The sequence below is a fragment of the Engystomops pustulosus genome, chromosome 5, assembly GCF_040894005.1.
Source record: "Engystomops pustulosus chromosome 5, aEngPut4.maternal, whole genome shotgun sequence".
NCBI lineage: Eukaryota > Metazoa > Chordata > Amphibia > Anura > Leptodactylidae > Engystomops > Engystomops pustulosus.
In genome coordinates, this window is record NC_092415.1 from 63,879,665 (window position 1) to 63,893,512 (window position 13,848).

General features: G+C 40.9%; 1 protein-coding gene across 5 annotated transcripts in view; it reads left to right on the forward strand.

Moving 5' to 3' along the window:
• Window positions 1-13,848, forward strand: part of ANKRD12 (ankyrin repeat domain 12) — a 54,197-nt gene that overhangs the window by 20,641 nt on the left and 19,708 nt on the right. For 3 of the 5 annotated variants that reach the window (XM_072152227.1, XM_072152228.1, XM_072152226.1), the window contains exons 2-4: window positions 2,547-2,685; window positions 5,391-5,535; window positions 7,738-7,806. In XM_072152227.1, coding sequence (XP_072008328.1) covers window positions 2,596-2,685; window positions 5,391-5,535; window positions 7,738-7,806 — 304 coding nt within the window. In that variant the 5' untranslated portion in view covers window positions 2,547-2,595. The remainder of the gene's footprint in view (window positions 1-2,546; window positions 2,686-5,390; window positions 5,536-7,737; window positions 7,807-13,848) is intronic. The other 2 variants (XM_072152231.1, XM_072152229.1) reach the window with 1 other exon arrangement.

A 13,848-nucleotide genomic window follows, 5' to 3' on the forward strand; every position in this document is an offset into this window, starting at 1 on the left:
GGTGTAGTTTCCATAATGGGGTAATTTATGAGTCTCGCTATTATTTAGGCCTCTCAGTGTCAATTGAAGTTGAGCAGGTCCATCTAAATATTAGTTTTGGTGACTTTACAAAAAATGTGAAAAATGGCACCCATATTCTGAGCCTCATAACATTCTAGTAAAATATGTGGAATCTTAAAAAACCATGTCAACATAAAGCAGACACTTGGGAAATGTAAGTTATGAATTTATTTGGGTGCTATGACTATCTGCATCAAAAGTAGAGAATTTAGAATGTTGAAAATAAAGAATTTTTCCACATTTTTGCCAATTTTTTTTTTTTTCATAACTAAACGCAAAAGATTTCATCCAAATTTTTAAACTAATTTGAAGTACAATGTGTCACGAGAAAACAATCTCAAAATCCCCTGGATATCTTATAGCGTCCCAAAGCTATAAGCACTTGCAGTGACACAGGCCAGATATGAAAAATGGGGCCGCGTCCTTAAGGCCAAAAGAGGCCGAGTCCCCTAGGGGTTAAAATGTATCAGACACTGCTTATGGCCAATCACTGATGCATAAGGATGTGAGGCTGTGCAGCAGCAGATTTGTCTAAGGGTCGGCTCCATTGAATTCTGTGAGGCTGGACAAGTCTCCTACTATTTCCACTGAGATGCCAAGTGCCCAAGGTTTTTAAAGAAACTCCAAAATACATTGGGAGCTTACAGTGGATTTTCTTAATTGCATGGGATACACATTAAGTAAATTTTGTGTACTTGCTACAAAATTTCCAGAAAACCTCTAGTAAAAACTGCATTGTGATGATCCTAGGATACACATATCAGACACTGTACACCATTATGCAAATGGTTAATTTATTTTGAAGGTTTTCATCAATCTATTTGATCACAAAAATTCTTGTTCATGTACAATTGTTGTTGTCTCTTGGCATGTACCTTCTTACTACGATGACTGCTGTGGTGGTTTACCTTGGTTGTGGTGCTTGCATTTGTTTTAGAATAGAGGGGTGTTGTCATAGATTCAAGCACACAGTTGTCCTATTTCATATGCTTATACATATATGTTATGTATGTACATTACATGCGTAACAATCACAATGCAGAATTCATTTCTTAGGTTGTTGGGGGGAAAAAAACTGCTGTAATGTTTTTATGCCTTTATAAATCTGCCCCTTGGTGCTTAGTGATACGAGCATAGTTGTTCCAATTCTTGGCGTATAGAATCTGTATACACTAGTCAGCAGTTTGCGGGCAGAAAGCTTTTAATAGCGCATTGCAATTCCCCGGACCAGGGTGTCATGGAGACTAATGTGACAAAGAGCTGAAATAATTCTGCCTGTATCACTAAGCAACGTGGGGGGCAGATTAATAGAAACTGTCTGAAAGAAAACCTGTCTGTCTTTGCTGTAGCAACCGATTACAGCACAAGTGGTTAAAACATAATGAACCATATAGAAATTTGGTATTTCCATGTAGACCCAAAGAATAAAGAGGTGGCGTCACATGGACTGTATAGTAAAAACGGGACCCATAGGAAAATAGTAGTAATGTGTCTTGCGCCTCATTTAATGTTTCTGCATAACCACTCTATGCAATATTCAAAGTTCTCTTAAATGGTACAAAAAACAAGCCCTCATGCTGTGATCTAATCTTTGTCAACATCTTGTGTTTACTGTATCAATAGACTGTGACATTATGACTATAAGTCCAAGGTGACAACATACACGGTGGCTGAGTGAGTAGCACTTCTGCCTTGCAGCACAGGGGTCCTGGGTTCGAATCCCACCCAGGTCAACATCTGCAAAAAGTTTGTATGTTTCCTCCGGGTACTCCGGTTTCCTCCCACACTCCAAAACATACTCTTAGGTTGATTAGATTGTGAGCCACATTGGGGACAGTGCCCAATTTGACGAGCTCTGTGCAGCGCTGCGTAATCTGTAGGCACTATATAAATAAAGAATTATTATTATTAACCAGCATTGCTAAGTCTAAACTTGCTTGCTGTACGCTCGCTAGCCCCTTCTGAGATGTCTGCAGCACAACCTAGTGCTGGAGTCACGGTGGGTGCTATGTCAGGTGACCCTTGGGACTGTTTAACTTTTTATATTGAAGTTTGTATTAGTAGAAGTACTAAAGTCATTACATGACATGATGCATGTAACTGGAAAACAAACATCCAGTCTTGCGTGATTGGGGATCTTGATTCTGGCATCGGAGTGACTAAGAGCTGAGCTGCAGTTCCCAGCCCCAGCCACTACACAGGGAATGGTGCTGGGGTTCAGCAGCTACTGAAATCAAATTATGTGATTGGCAAGGACACAACACAGCCACAAGTTATATTGGTCATCATCCTCATTGTGCTTTTTATTTTTTCACTTGTTTGCTATCAATGTCCATCTATAAAATTGTGACCCATATCAGCCACAGAAAATGAACACTGTTCCTTGCTGTGGGAACTGAGGCAGTTGTATGGTAATAAATATGTCTCAATAATGGGTGTCAGGCTATTTACTTGCATTTAAAATGTGATTCTTTCTATCTCCCCAGGCACATAATGATCCACCCAATTTGGTGTTGAAACCGATTACACAATAAGATGCCCAAAACATTGTCTACAAAAGTAATTCCAAGTGAGAATTCAGACAGCGACTGCAACATCATGGTTGAGAAACCAACAGGACGAAAGGTAAGATGAGCGGCTTCGTTAAGTCCTGGACAAACTGTGGCAAAAGGCACCAGATGTTTTCATTTGTTTTTTCCCCTAAATAGGTTGTTTTTGTGAAATATATCCTATTTTTCCATGTCTCCAGCAGCTGGCTCTGGATGTTTCCGGATGTCTTTCTGTGCTCACTGGAATGAACGGAAAACAGCTGGTGAATTTCTTGCAGCCCTCTCTGTAGTTCTGTACTAGATTAAGCCTTCATTGTTCTCATTCTGTGTGCCTGGTCCATACCTGGTAGATACAATAAATGTATATGGCGTGTGTACACCCAGTACTATCTGTATACAGTTTATGGACTCCTGATATTTGGCTTGATCAGATTGGTAGAGCCTGGTATCCGACATGTGCAATTTCTCCTAGTAGTTATGGTAGACTATATAATAGCTGTCTTATAAGGCTGCTTATAGAAAGAGCGGGTTTAAAGAGGTTTTCCACTTTCAGCAAATAATTTGGTACAGAAAGTATATTGAACCTGATTTTTTTTTTTTTTTTTTTTTTTTTTTTTTTTTTATACTCCCACAAATCTGTCCCATTCTATAACCCACTAGATTGCATTTTCATGGTTGCAGGTTTGCTGCGGCTTCCCGTTCTGCTGCTTTGCATTCTGTTTTCCACATTGTTCTTTTGCTGTAGTAAACACCAACAAAGCCCACTAGACCCCATTACTACAATGTGGACTGTTGGGTTAAGATGTCCTTTAATTTACCAGATGATGCTCCTGCATTGAGAGCTTCTTCTTCTTTTTTTTTTTTTTTTTTTTTTTTTTTTTTTTTTTCTGTGATTTTTAATGGATTCTGCAAAGGAGGCTCCTAGCAGATGTGAATGTAGCCTTAGATGGTTTTTGAATGTTCTTGCTTATAGTTTGTGTACCAAATGTGCAAATGCATCTTGAGTTTTCTGTAAAATCTGACAAAAGGGATATTTTTACTTGAGTACGAAATGTCTTTCAGTATCAGAGCCTGTTTATTATCCACGTGCACAGCCACTTCTTCATGTTTTATGTCAGGGTTACCTTGATGGAGCGGAGAGCAGCTTTTAGCATTTATAACAGCTAATATAAATGAAGAGTACTTCTATTATAGCTCTTACAGGACATCTGCCGGGCCTTGAGGTCTGTATTTGTTGCATAATCTTTCATTACAGAATGTAAGACCCCTTTAAATACTGATTTGGAAATTTTCCACAAAGTACAAAATGGAAATGTTTAATCCAGGATATATTGATACATGTTGTGTACAGCTATTAAAGTATATAAGTCCGTTTTGTGCCACCATTTTTTTCCGTTTTAATTTGGTGTTGTCTGTTTGGTCCCTGCAAAGGTTACGGGCTTCATAGAACTTCACGCATATAACATTTTGTATTTTGCTAAGTATTTGTTAGTCAAAGCCAAGAGTGAAGCTTACAGAGGGGACACTAAATTGAAAGATTTATGCTTTAAAAAAAACATTATCATGCATGTTAAAATGCATGAGTCTTTTCTCTCCATCAGACTGCTGGATGCTCATGGTAAATGCTGCTGCTCCTTCACCTCTGCAGATTGTGGCCTTCGTGGCTAGTAGGCGGTCATATCACCGGTACATCAAGAGGACTGGTTGTCAGCTATCGGGAACAGTGATTACCACTGCGGCTTACTGTCCCAAATAAATAGTAGCATTTTACATTCTTGTCCATACTACGTAAAGTAACCGCCTTGGGATTCTGTTCCTGTGCCTAACTCCCATTAATTTATGGGAAGTATCTGATGGTATCTCCAGGATCAGGCTCTTGCAGTGACTGATGCAGTCCTTTTGACACAAGTCTGATTTAATCCCACCCCACTATAACACTCATAGCACTTGAATGGGATGTTTCGGCTTTCATCTAAATGCTCGCAATCCCTTCACATCTGTAAAGATGTTACAGTGATTCCTGGAGCAGAGGTTATCTATATATAAAGATAAAGCTCTATATATAGGCATGTAGGGAAGACACAAAGCAATGAAATTCACACTTCTCCAAACCCAAATGCACCACCTTAGACCTTCTGCATGGCACAAATTTGTTTTGATTAGGTATTAAGTGCTTCGTATTAATACATTTTTATCGAGCAGAATATAGATTACACCAAACCAAAATTGATAGCCTATGGATTATAGCTGTGGCACCCTTTCACGTTGGGGTGAGCATACTTGCTTATTTGCCATATTACAGTGATGTCTCCCCCTTCCACCACCTCAGCCAAGTGGTGTCAGCTCATGAGCTGCATTTCTGGTGTTTCGCCTTGCAAGGCCCAGTACTATTGTCTGTAGACGGCTTCCACCACAGCCCATTTATCCTTCAAATGCAGTCATATGATCATATCGGAGCATTTGGAGGCTTACTTGTACTTTTGACAAAAGTACATGTTGAAGCCTAATCAGAATATGCCCAAAAATTTTTAGACGTTGGATACTGAAACTGAAGGTCAAAAGTCTAGGGGATAGGCCGGTCTTCCAGAACAAAGCTGGACTCATGGACTCAAACTTATTTTGAAGAGTTTTCCATGGTTATTAACAAATTTGGGCCTTGTCTACTTTATATTAATGGTGTCCTTGTTATGATTGCTATTTAGACTCTATAGATTTTCCAACTTTTTATCCTGCTAGATAAACCGTTTTTAAAATATATATACTTTTTTTTCTCCCCCGTAGAATAAGGAAAAAATCACATATGTTCGGACTCCAAAATTGGATAGAACAGAAGGTGGGAAAGACCTAAAAGAGAAGTCTTCTATGAAACGCAAGTTGCCCTTTACCTTAAGTCCACCTAGAGAAGAAGAAAGAGACTCTGACACAGGTAAGGTGGAAAGCTGGAATAGGAAATACTGGGTATGATGAGGTGGAGAAGGGTTAGTGCTCTTCCTGTATCAGTACTATAGGTCTGGCATCTGGTGTCCTTGCTCTGTTAACCACTTAATGTCTAGACTGGAGCACAAGGTAAATAGATCCAGCGTTCTGTGATGGTTGTAGCTCATGTTCACACTAAATGCCTAATCTCTGTTACAGAAGAATAGAAGCCGCCACTTAGATGGCTTACAATGCTTCTAATGTAGTTGTCAAAGATGCAAAAAACGATAAGCCCCTAAACTTCCCATAGTGCTGGCTAGAGGCAAAACAGCGGCCACTAGATGGGGGGAGCACTCTGTAAATATACCTTGGCATAATTAAAGGACATCTACCACCAGGATGAAAGACTGTATGCAAATAAGCCCAAGGGGCTCCAGGATCCTTTAATTCCTATGTAGCCTGGAACCCCCCAGGCTCATTTGCATACAGTCCTTCATTCTGGAGGTAGATGCCCTTTTAAGGAATCAGCTTTGTGCCCAGGAGGTGTAGAATATATGTGTTGCTTGGGCCATCTTCAGTGCTGACATCCCATCAGGAAATCACTAGAGCTGTCATTCAGAGCATAGGGCAACATTCTGTGCAGAAACATTCTGGGGCACTACATATGAAAGTAGTGTTCTTCAAATCCTTTAAGTTTTCATGGGGGTTTAGAGCTATAATCATGAGAAAAAGCAAGTGCAGCCTCTTTAAATAATTTGGTTCTACATATCAAGAGATGGTTAATGACAACGCTACACAACAGATTTGTTGTCATTATTTCTTATAAATGATTCTAGCATGGAAAACAAGCACCTTTTATCAGTGGTAACCTAAAATCACTTTCTGGAATTATGCCCCATACTTCTTTATAATTCTGCTTCAGTTCTTTGAGGGTGAAGAAGGTGGACTATTGTTTTTTTTTCATGATTTTAAAAAACAGAATGTTGGGCCTAGAACTATTTCCATTGAGGGGGTAACATTCTGCCTAAGCTCCTCTTCTAGTGTGGCACCCCAGATCTTACAGGTGAGCATGCTAAAGTTGGACCTCGGCAGTAATTGGACCTGCTCCACCTTTTACAATTGGGGCAGTCGTCTTATACACAGTCTTGTACTTGAGGCCATAGTAGTGAATAGGGACATGTGCTAGCTGTAGGAAAACCACTTGGTACAAGTCATGAATTTGTTGTCGTGTGCATGAGCCCTTAAACTGCAGCAGATTTGACGTTGTGTGATCCTGGATCATATATCTGGCATAGATGTTATACAGTGTCAGTACTTTTGTCATTAGTGTTTGAAGACACTCGTCATTCGTTATGTCAATGACTGGGGCGAGCTTAAAGGGGTATTCTCATTTCAGCATCTCATGTGATGATAGCTGGGGTTATATGTTAGACGCTTACATGATAACAGGCAACGCCCTAGGTGGTCAGGTTTCTAGTAGGTTTATTGTCTTACTGTCTTCTGCAGAGCAGATGTTGCTTATTTTTGTTGATGTTAAATTTGTGGTGTTGTGTGTGAGAACACAACGTTGTCCTTAAGTCGAGGCATCTGGTCTAAAATTAGACCATGTCAGTTGAGCGAGGGGAAGCGTCCTGTCTAGTAATGTGCAGGTGTGTAGAGAAACAGATCCTCCACATACAGGGTTACACAGCTGCCGGGAGCGACATGTCTGCATTGTGCGCTGGTTCTAGAGGAATGCGAAGGAGGGCGACATCTTTACAGCTAGCAAGTACACAAGTGTGGCGTCTCATCAGCTATACAGAACCACACAAAGCTGATCAGCAGACTTGTAGAATGCAAAACACAGCAAGACTTTGCGGAAAAACTAAGATTGTTTGATGCTTTTAATAAAATGCAGACTCAATCCAAATGGCTGCATTGTTGTAATTGTGCTTGACCTTATAGGCACATTGCATGTCACACTAGTGGAAACAATAAATGCCTTTTTACTGGCTGGATCCTTTGCATTTTTGTCCTTTCCAGACAATTTTGTTAGTGATTGTATGTAGGATACTCATGCATCTTGCAGCGATGCGTTGAAACACTCATATGGAGGATGACATCCTTCATAAGGAAGTGCTGGTCTCCAACTCTTTCTACGTGTGCTATCGAGCTGTCCTCTTCTTTACTTGTTTCCTTCTTCCCTTCTTTTCTGTACCCTTTAACCCTGTAGATTCTGAAGCAGGACACACAAGTGAGAACTGGGGCGAGCGAATAACTCCTCCTTACAGCACATATACAGGTAAAATTGTGTATATGCTTTCCAAATACTTATTAATCTCTCTCCCTTGGTCATAGATCACATTTTGCGCGATTTGTCATTTCTTTTTAAGAAGGGTCACTGACTGCCCCAGGTTTGGTTGTTTAAGGCTGTGGTCACACGTTGCATTTTGTTTGTGTTAACGCATGCGTTCTCAGCTGCTCTGACGCGTTTGAAAAGAGATTTGCCTTATTGCGGTCAACATTGTGTTTACTAAACCCATGCCTTAATGCAATTAACAAACACATTCTATGATGACATTTTAAACTCTTTGCTTAAATGCAATGTTGACAGCAATGTAAGTGGGAAAATCTCCTCTTCTCATCTGAAATGTACCATCAAAATCAAGCATGATAAACCTAGGACACGTAGATCCAGGCCCTGTGGCTGTGGATTTGTATTTCCAAAATCAAGATTACCACAGTCACAGGGCCTGCGTCTATGGGTAAGTGCTCCTGGTTTATCATGCTGGATTTTGAAGGTAGATTTCCTTTAACCCCTTCGCGCTCCGCGGCGGATATATCCGCCACGGAGCGCAGTGACTTAGCGCTCAGTGGCGGATATATCCGCCACGGCTCCTATGCCGGCTCGGCTCTGGATCAGAGCCGAACCGGCATCGGGAAACACGGGGTGCCGGCTGTAACTAATAGCCGGCACCCCAGTGTAACACCCGCGATCGGAGTTGTCTCCGATCGCGGGTGCTTAACCCGTTAGATGCCGCGGTCAGCGCGACCGCGGCATCTAACAAGTATCTGGGGGGTCTTTCCCCCACGATCGGCCCCCCCGAACCGTTTTCGGGGGGCGCCGATCGTTGCTATAGTAACTCTGGGGTCCGATCTGGACCCCAGAGTTACTAGCAAGAATTGCCAGTAAGATGGCGTCTGTGACGTCATCTTACTGGCAAAGTGCCAGCCTATGCAAGTGCATAGGCTGACACTGATAATACTCTGCAATACATGAGTATTGCAGAATATTATCATGAAGAAGCAATCAGAAGATTGCTTCTTCATGTCCCATGGTATAAAAGTGAAAAAGTAAAAAAAAAAGTTATTCAATAAAAAAATAAAGTCATAAATCACTAAAAATGCCCCAAACCCCCAAAACATATAAAGAGACATATAACTCAAAAAAAAAGTCTAAATCATAACACAAACCCCACATATATAGTATCACCGCGTCCGTAACAACCCGTAGAATAAAAGTAAATCATTATTGAACCCCCACGATAAACGCCGTAAAAAAAAACTGTTATAAACCCTCCAAAAATTATGATTTTTACCTTTTCAATTCCACAAAAAATGATATAAAATGCGACCAAAAAACCATATGTACTCAGACATGATACTGGTGCAAAGTACAACATGTCCCGCAAAAAATAAGCCATCAACCAGCTCCGTAGCCAAAAACGTAACAAAGTTATGCCACTTGGAAGATGGCAATACAAAAATTATAGATTTTTCCCCACATTAGGGTTTTGTTTGACAAATTTAGTAAAACGTAAGAAAATATATTCATGTCTGGTATCCCCGTAATCGTATCAACCCATAGAATAAAGATAACATGACTATTAGTCTATACGGTGAACACCAAAAAAAAAAAAGTCAAAAATCCAGTACAGAATTGATGCTTTTCTACTCCTGCCCTCAAAAAAAGTTCCTAAATTTTCAACAATAGGTGATACCAACCCCAAAATGGTAACAATGGAAAAAGCATCTCATCCCGCAAAAAAAATGCCGTCACATGGCCCCAATAACGAAAAAGCGAAAATTTTATAGCCTTCAAAAGGGGCCAATGAGGAAACTAAATTCCTGGCAGCTGCAGCGCCCTCCTTCCCTTCTGCGCCTCGCTGTGCCCCCATAAAACAAGTAACGGCCACATGTGGGGGGTCTTTGTACTCAGGAGAAATTGCAGAACAAATTGTATGGTGGGTTTTCTCTTTTTATATTTTGGAAATGTGTAAATTTTGGTGCTAAATGAACGTATAAGGGAACAATATGACCATTCTAAATTTCACCTCCATTTTGATTCAATTACTATGAAGATCTCAAGGGGTTAACAATCTTCGTAAAAGCTGTTTCTGATAGCTTGAGGGGTGCAGATTTGAAAATGGGTTGGTTATATAGGGGGTTTTGATGCTAAATATGTAAAATTTCATTCAAAACTGTATTTATCCCCAAAATAGTCAATTCTGAAAATCCGGAAAAGCGATATTCTATTTGCAAGCCGCGTGACGTCAAAATAAATTATCCAGATATTTCAGAAATTATGAAAATGTAAAGTAGACAAATGGGAAATGTTATTCAGCAACTTATTTAGGTGGTAAATCTATCTGCCTGAAAACGTGATGATTTAGAATTTCGAAAATGGCAAATTTTTCAAAAAATTCATCACATTTTCTTTTTTTTGTAAATAAACGCAAAACTTATCTGCCAAAATTTACCACTAAAATGAAGTACAACATGTGGGGAAAAAACAATCTCAGAATCGTTTTGATAAGTAACAGTGTTCAAAAGTTATAACCATATAAAGCGAAGCAAGTCAGAATCCAAAAAATCGGGCTGAGCCTTAAGCTGTAAAATGGCTGCGTCCTTAAGGGGTTAAAGAAAAAGGGGAAAAAAGCCTTATTGTGTGCTGTAATTTTATCCTCAAAATGTAACCTCTGTGTTATTTAGAACACTTGATACTGCCATTACTTGTGGCTTTGTATAAGTAATTTTATTTTCAGTTTTTTTTGTATTGTGAAACATGATTGCATAAGATTCCGGTTTTTAGGGAACTTCCCTCTTTTTAAAATGGTTGTCTGAGGGGCATACCGAAGGGTCAATATTTACGGATGAGGAGGAACTGCAGTGACGCCAGGGAGTTCAAGAGATGTGCAGACGATTTAAGAACTAGATTCAAAGAGAGGGGTTATCCCGACACCAGCCTTAAAAGAGCTTATCAACATGCATGTAGTAGACCCAGACACACACTACTACACGGAGAAAAGAGTAAAGAGGGAACGGAGGAGAAAACAATTAGGATGATAGCCACATTCGACAATGGGGCCATCGAGGCAAGAGAGGTGTTGAATAAGCACTGGTCCATTCTCCTTATGGACCCGGATCTGAAAGGCGTACTGACACAAAAACCAGCTGTCACATTTAGACGGGGCAGATCGATCCGAGATAGAGTGGTCCACAGTCATTTACATTACAATAGTCTTGGCTTGGCTATCTTCTGGTTAGGCCAATCCAATTGCAGCTTTATTTCACCTATAAGATATAGGGTGCCACTACTAGCTGGCTACATACAGGGGGGGGGCTAGGGACTGGCTGGCTCTATACTGGGGTGGGGTGGGCGACGAACTGGCTGGCTCTATACTGGGGTGGGGTGGGCGACGGACTGGCTGGCTATATACTGGGGTGGGGTGGGCGACAGACTGGCTGGCTATATACTGGGGGAAGGGGGCGACGGACTGGCTGTCTATATACTGGAGATGGAGCTGAATAGCTATATACTGGGTGGCGGCTGTGACCAATGCGATTCCCACCCTAGGTTTATACTTAGGTTAATAGGTTTCCCCAGAGTCTCTTCTTATACTCGAGCATATAGGCTATAACAAGTACTAAAATATTATTAATCTTATATTTTTTAATTTCTATACCTTACTACCAAAACATTTCTGCCTGTCCTACCTCTGCAAAAGTCATTTTCTGTTCAGTGCCATGCACCAAACCCTCTGTGCTGTAAAGTGGAAGCTCTTTGTACCAACTAGTTAAACCATTTACGGGAACCTTTTATAGGTGGCCTTGGTTGAATTCCAGTCTCATGAGAAGGTCATTTTGGTGTGTTCCCACAATGGTAAATAATCACATAAGTTGCAGAAAACCTGCCCCTACGTTCTCCTAGACAATGCCATGAGATGTTACACATTCTTCAGTCTTACAGCGGGATCATAGCAGACGCATAAACACTGAATCCATTAGGCTTTGTATCTCTGCCATACATCACCGGCATCTAATGCAGGGGCAGAGTTATGTGCACAACACCTAGGACATGGGGAAAGGGAGAGTGCAGTTGTATTTTGCAATGTTCTGTAAATGCATGAATAAAGATCCTGTCTTACTACTTGTAACCTTTCATTGGATGCATCTGTTTCTGTAAACAGGAAGCATTTTCTTAGTAACATTCTAGGACTGGTCACATTTCAGGGATGAGTCAGACGATGGTACAGGGAAGGGGTGAGCTCACCGGGCAAAACCGAGAACTGATGTGTTTTATGTATCCTGACTTTGTGTTACTGAGTCCTTTGTGATCCGATTGCTTTCAGCTTTAATGTTTGGGTTGTTCATTAAATGAGCTATATTTCCTCCGTCCCCTCTGTGCTACAATAGCAGCAGAATGCTCTCCTTTTCTGTAGATGGAGTAACACGTTACATTGGGTCTGGTATACTACTTGCAGTGAAAGGAGCACTGTGTGTTGTATGAAGCACATTCGCTGAGCGGTCCTTGCCCCTCCCCCATGCACATTGCTCTCACATATCTGTATGAATCTCAATGATCTCTACACAGTCCTGCAGCTGTGGCCAGCAGAGAGGGGGTGCGCCGACTAGTGGCCTTGGTTAATACACTCAAGTATTATAATGCGATTTGTGGAACCTGGCACAGGTATTTACTAAGTCTTGTGATTCTAAATTAAAGTTGAAAGAAAATAAGCAGTATCCTGTTGTCCCTTGTCAACTTTATCTTAAGTATCAGAGGCCGCCAGATTGTTAAAGACTGGCATGCAATCTTTCTTAAATTGAGTGTACCAGTTTTTTAATTTTAATTTTTTTTTTGTTGTTTTTACGAGCTTGAGCCACTTTTAGGGTTCATTCACATGGCCGTTTACGGCCGCATGTATGTCCCCATAGACGGCGATACGGTGCCACACGTGTGGCACCTATCCGGGCCGCACACCGCAAAAAGATAGAGCATGCTGTATCTTTCTGAGAGTGTGCGGCTTTGCACTGCTGTTTTCTATGGAGGGAGGAGGGGCCACCTCCTCTCCAGCACAAAACGGTATGCCCGCATGACGGGCATACTGCTTGTGAATGCACCCTAAAATTTCTACGTAAAGGTGGTGCATGGTCCAAATCTCCACCAAAACTCCCCTTTATGTGCAGCCAAACACAAAACATGTGCAAGTCTAGACAGAAATGTGGCACAGTCAGTTTAATAAATCTGGGCCGTTGTGTGGCCAATGAAAAATGAATCCCTTAATACCCCTGTTTTTTCTTTAATCTGATACATCTTGCATTGATTTTGGGCTTGTGACTTTCGGTTTTTAACGCTAAATTACTATGTAATATCCTAAATATCGTCCAACAAGGCAACGGAGAACATTGCTTTTCATTGTGTAGCACAAACTTTTCTTATAAGCTGCAAATGTTCTTTACCAAAAGTCTGCTCAGTTTGCTTGCAGAGATTGTCTATAACTATAGAAACCCATAGGGTTGCATAGTAGCTGTGCCCAGTAAAGGGGCAATAACACAATGGATTTGGAACGGTAATTTTTTTTTTAAGGGAACATGTCGCATTAAACCTGGCTACTCAACCCAACCCAAACAATACCTTATAGAAAATAGTACAGGTGTATCAATGTTCTTAGTGTTTTTTTTTCCCTACGTTTCTGTAAAAAACATCTTGCTCCTCCTGATTTCTTGATGGGTCCAAACAAGCTCCCTGCCTCTTCATGACCACAGTGTAGGAACAAGACTAGGAACATTGATACACCTGTCCTATCTTATTTAAGCTAGGTTTGAGGTGACATATTCCCTTTAAACCTCTGACAGAAGTTGTTTTTATTGGGTTTGTAGCCTCCCATCTTCCATCAGCACCTGCTGCCCATGAAACCTTCCTGAAGCTCAATACTTGCCAAATATTAAGCAACCTCCTTTTACCACGTTTTCTACCTCAGAGCAAAACAAGTAGAGACAAGACATGACAATTGCTGATCTGCTTTGGTATTAACCCCTTAACACCCTACGCTTGTTTTCAGCT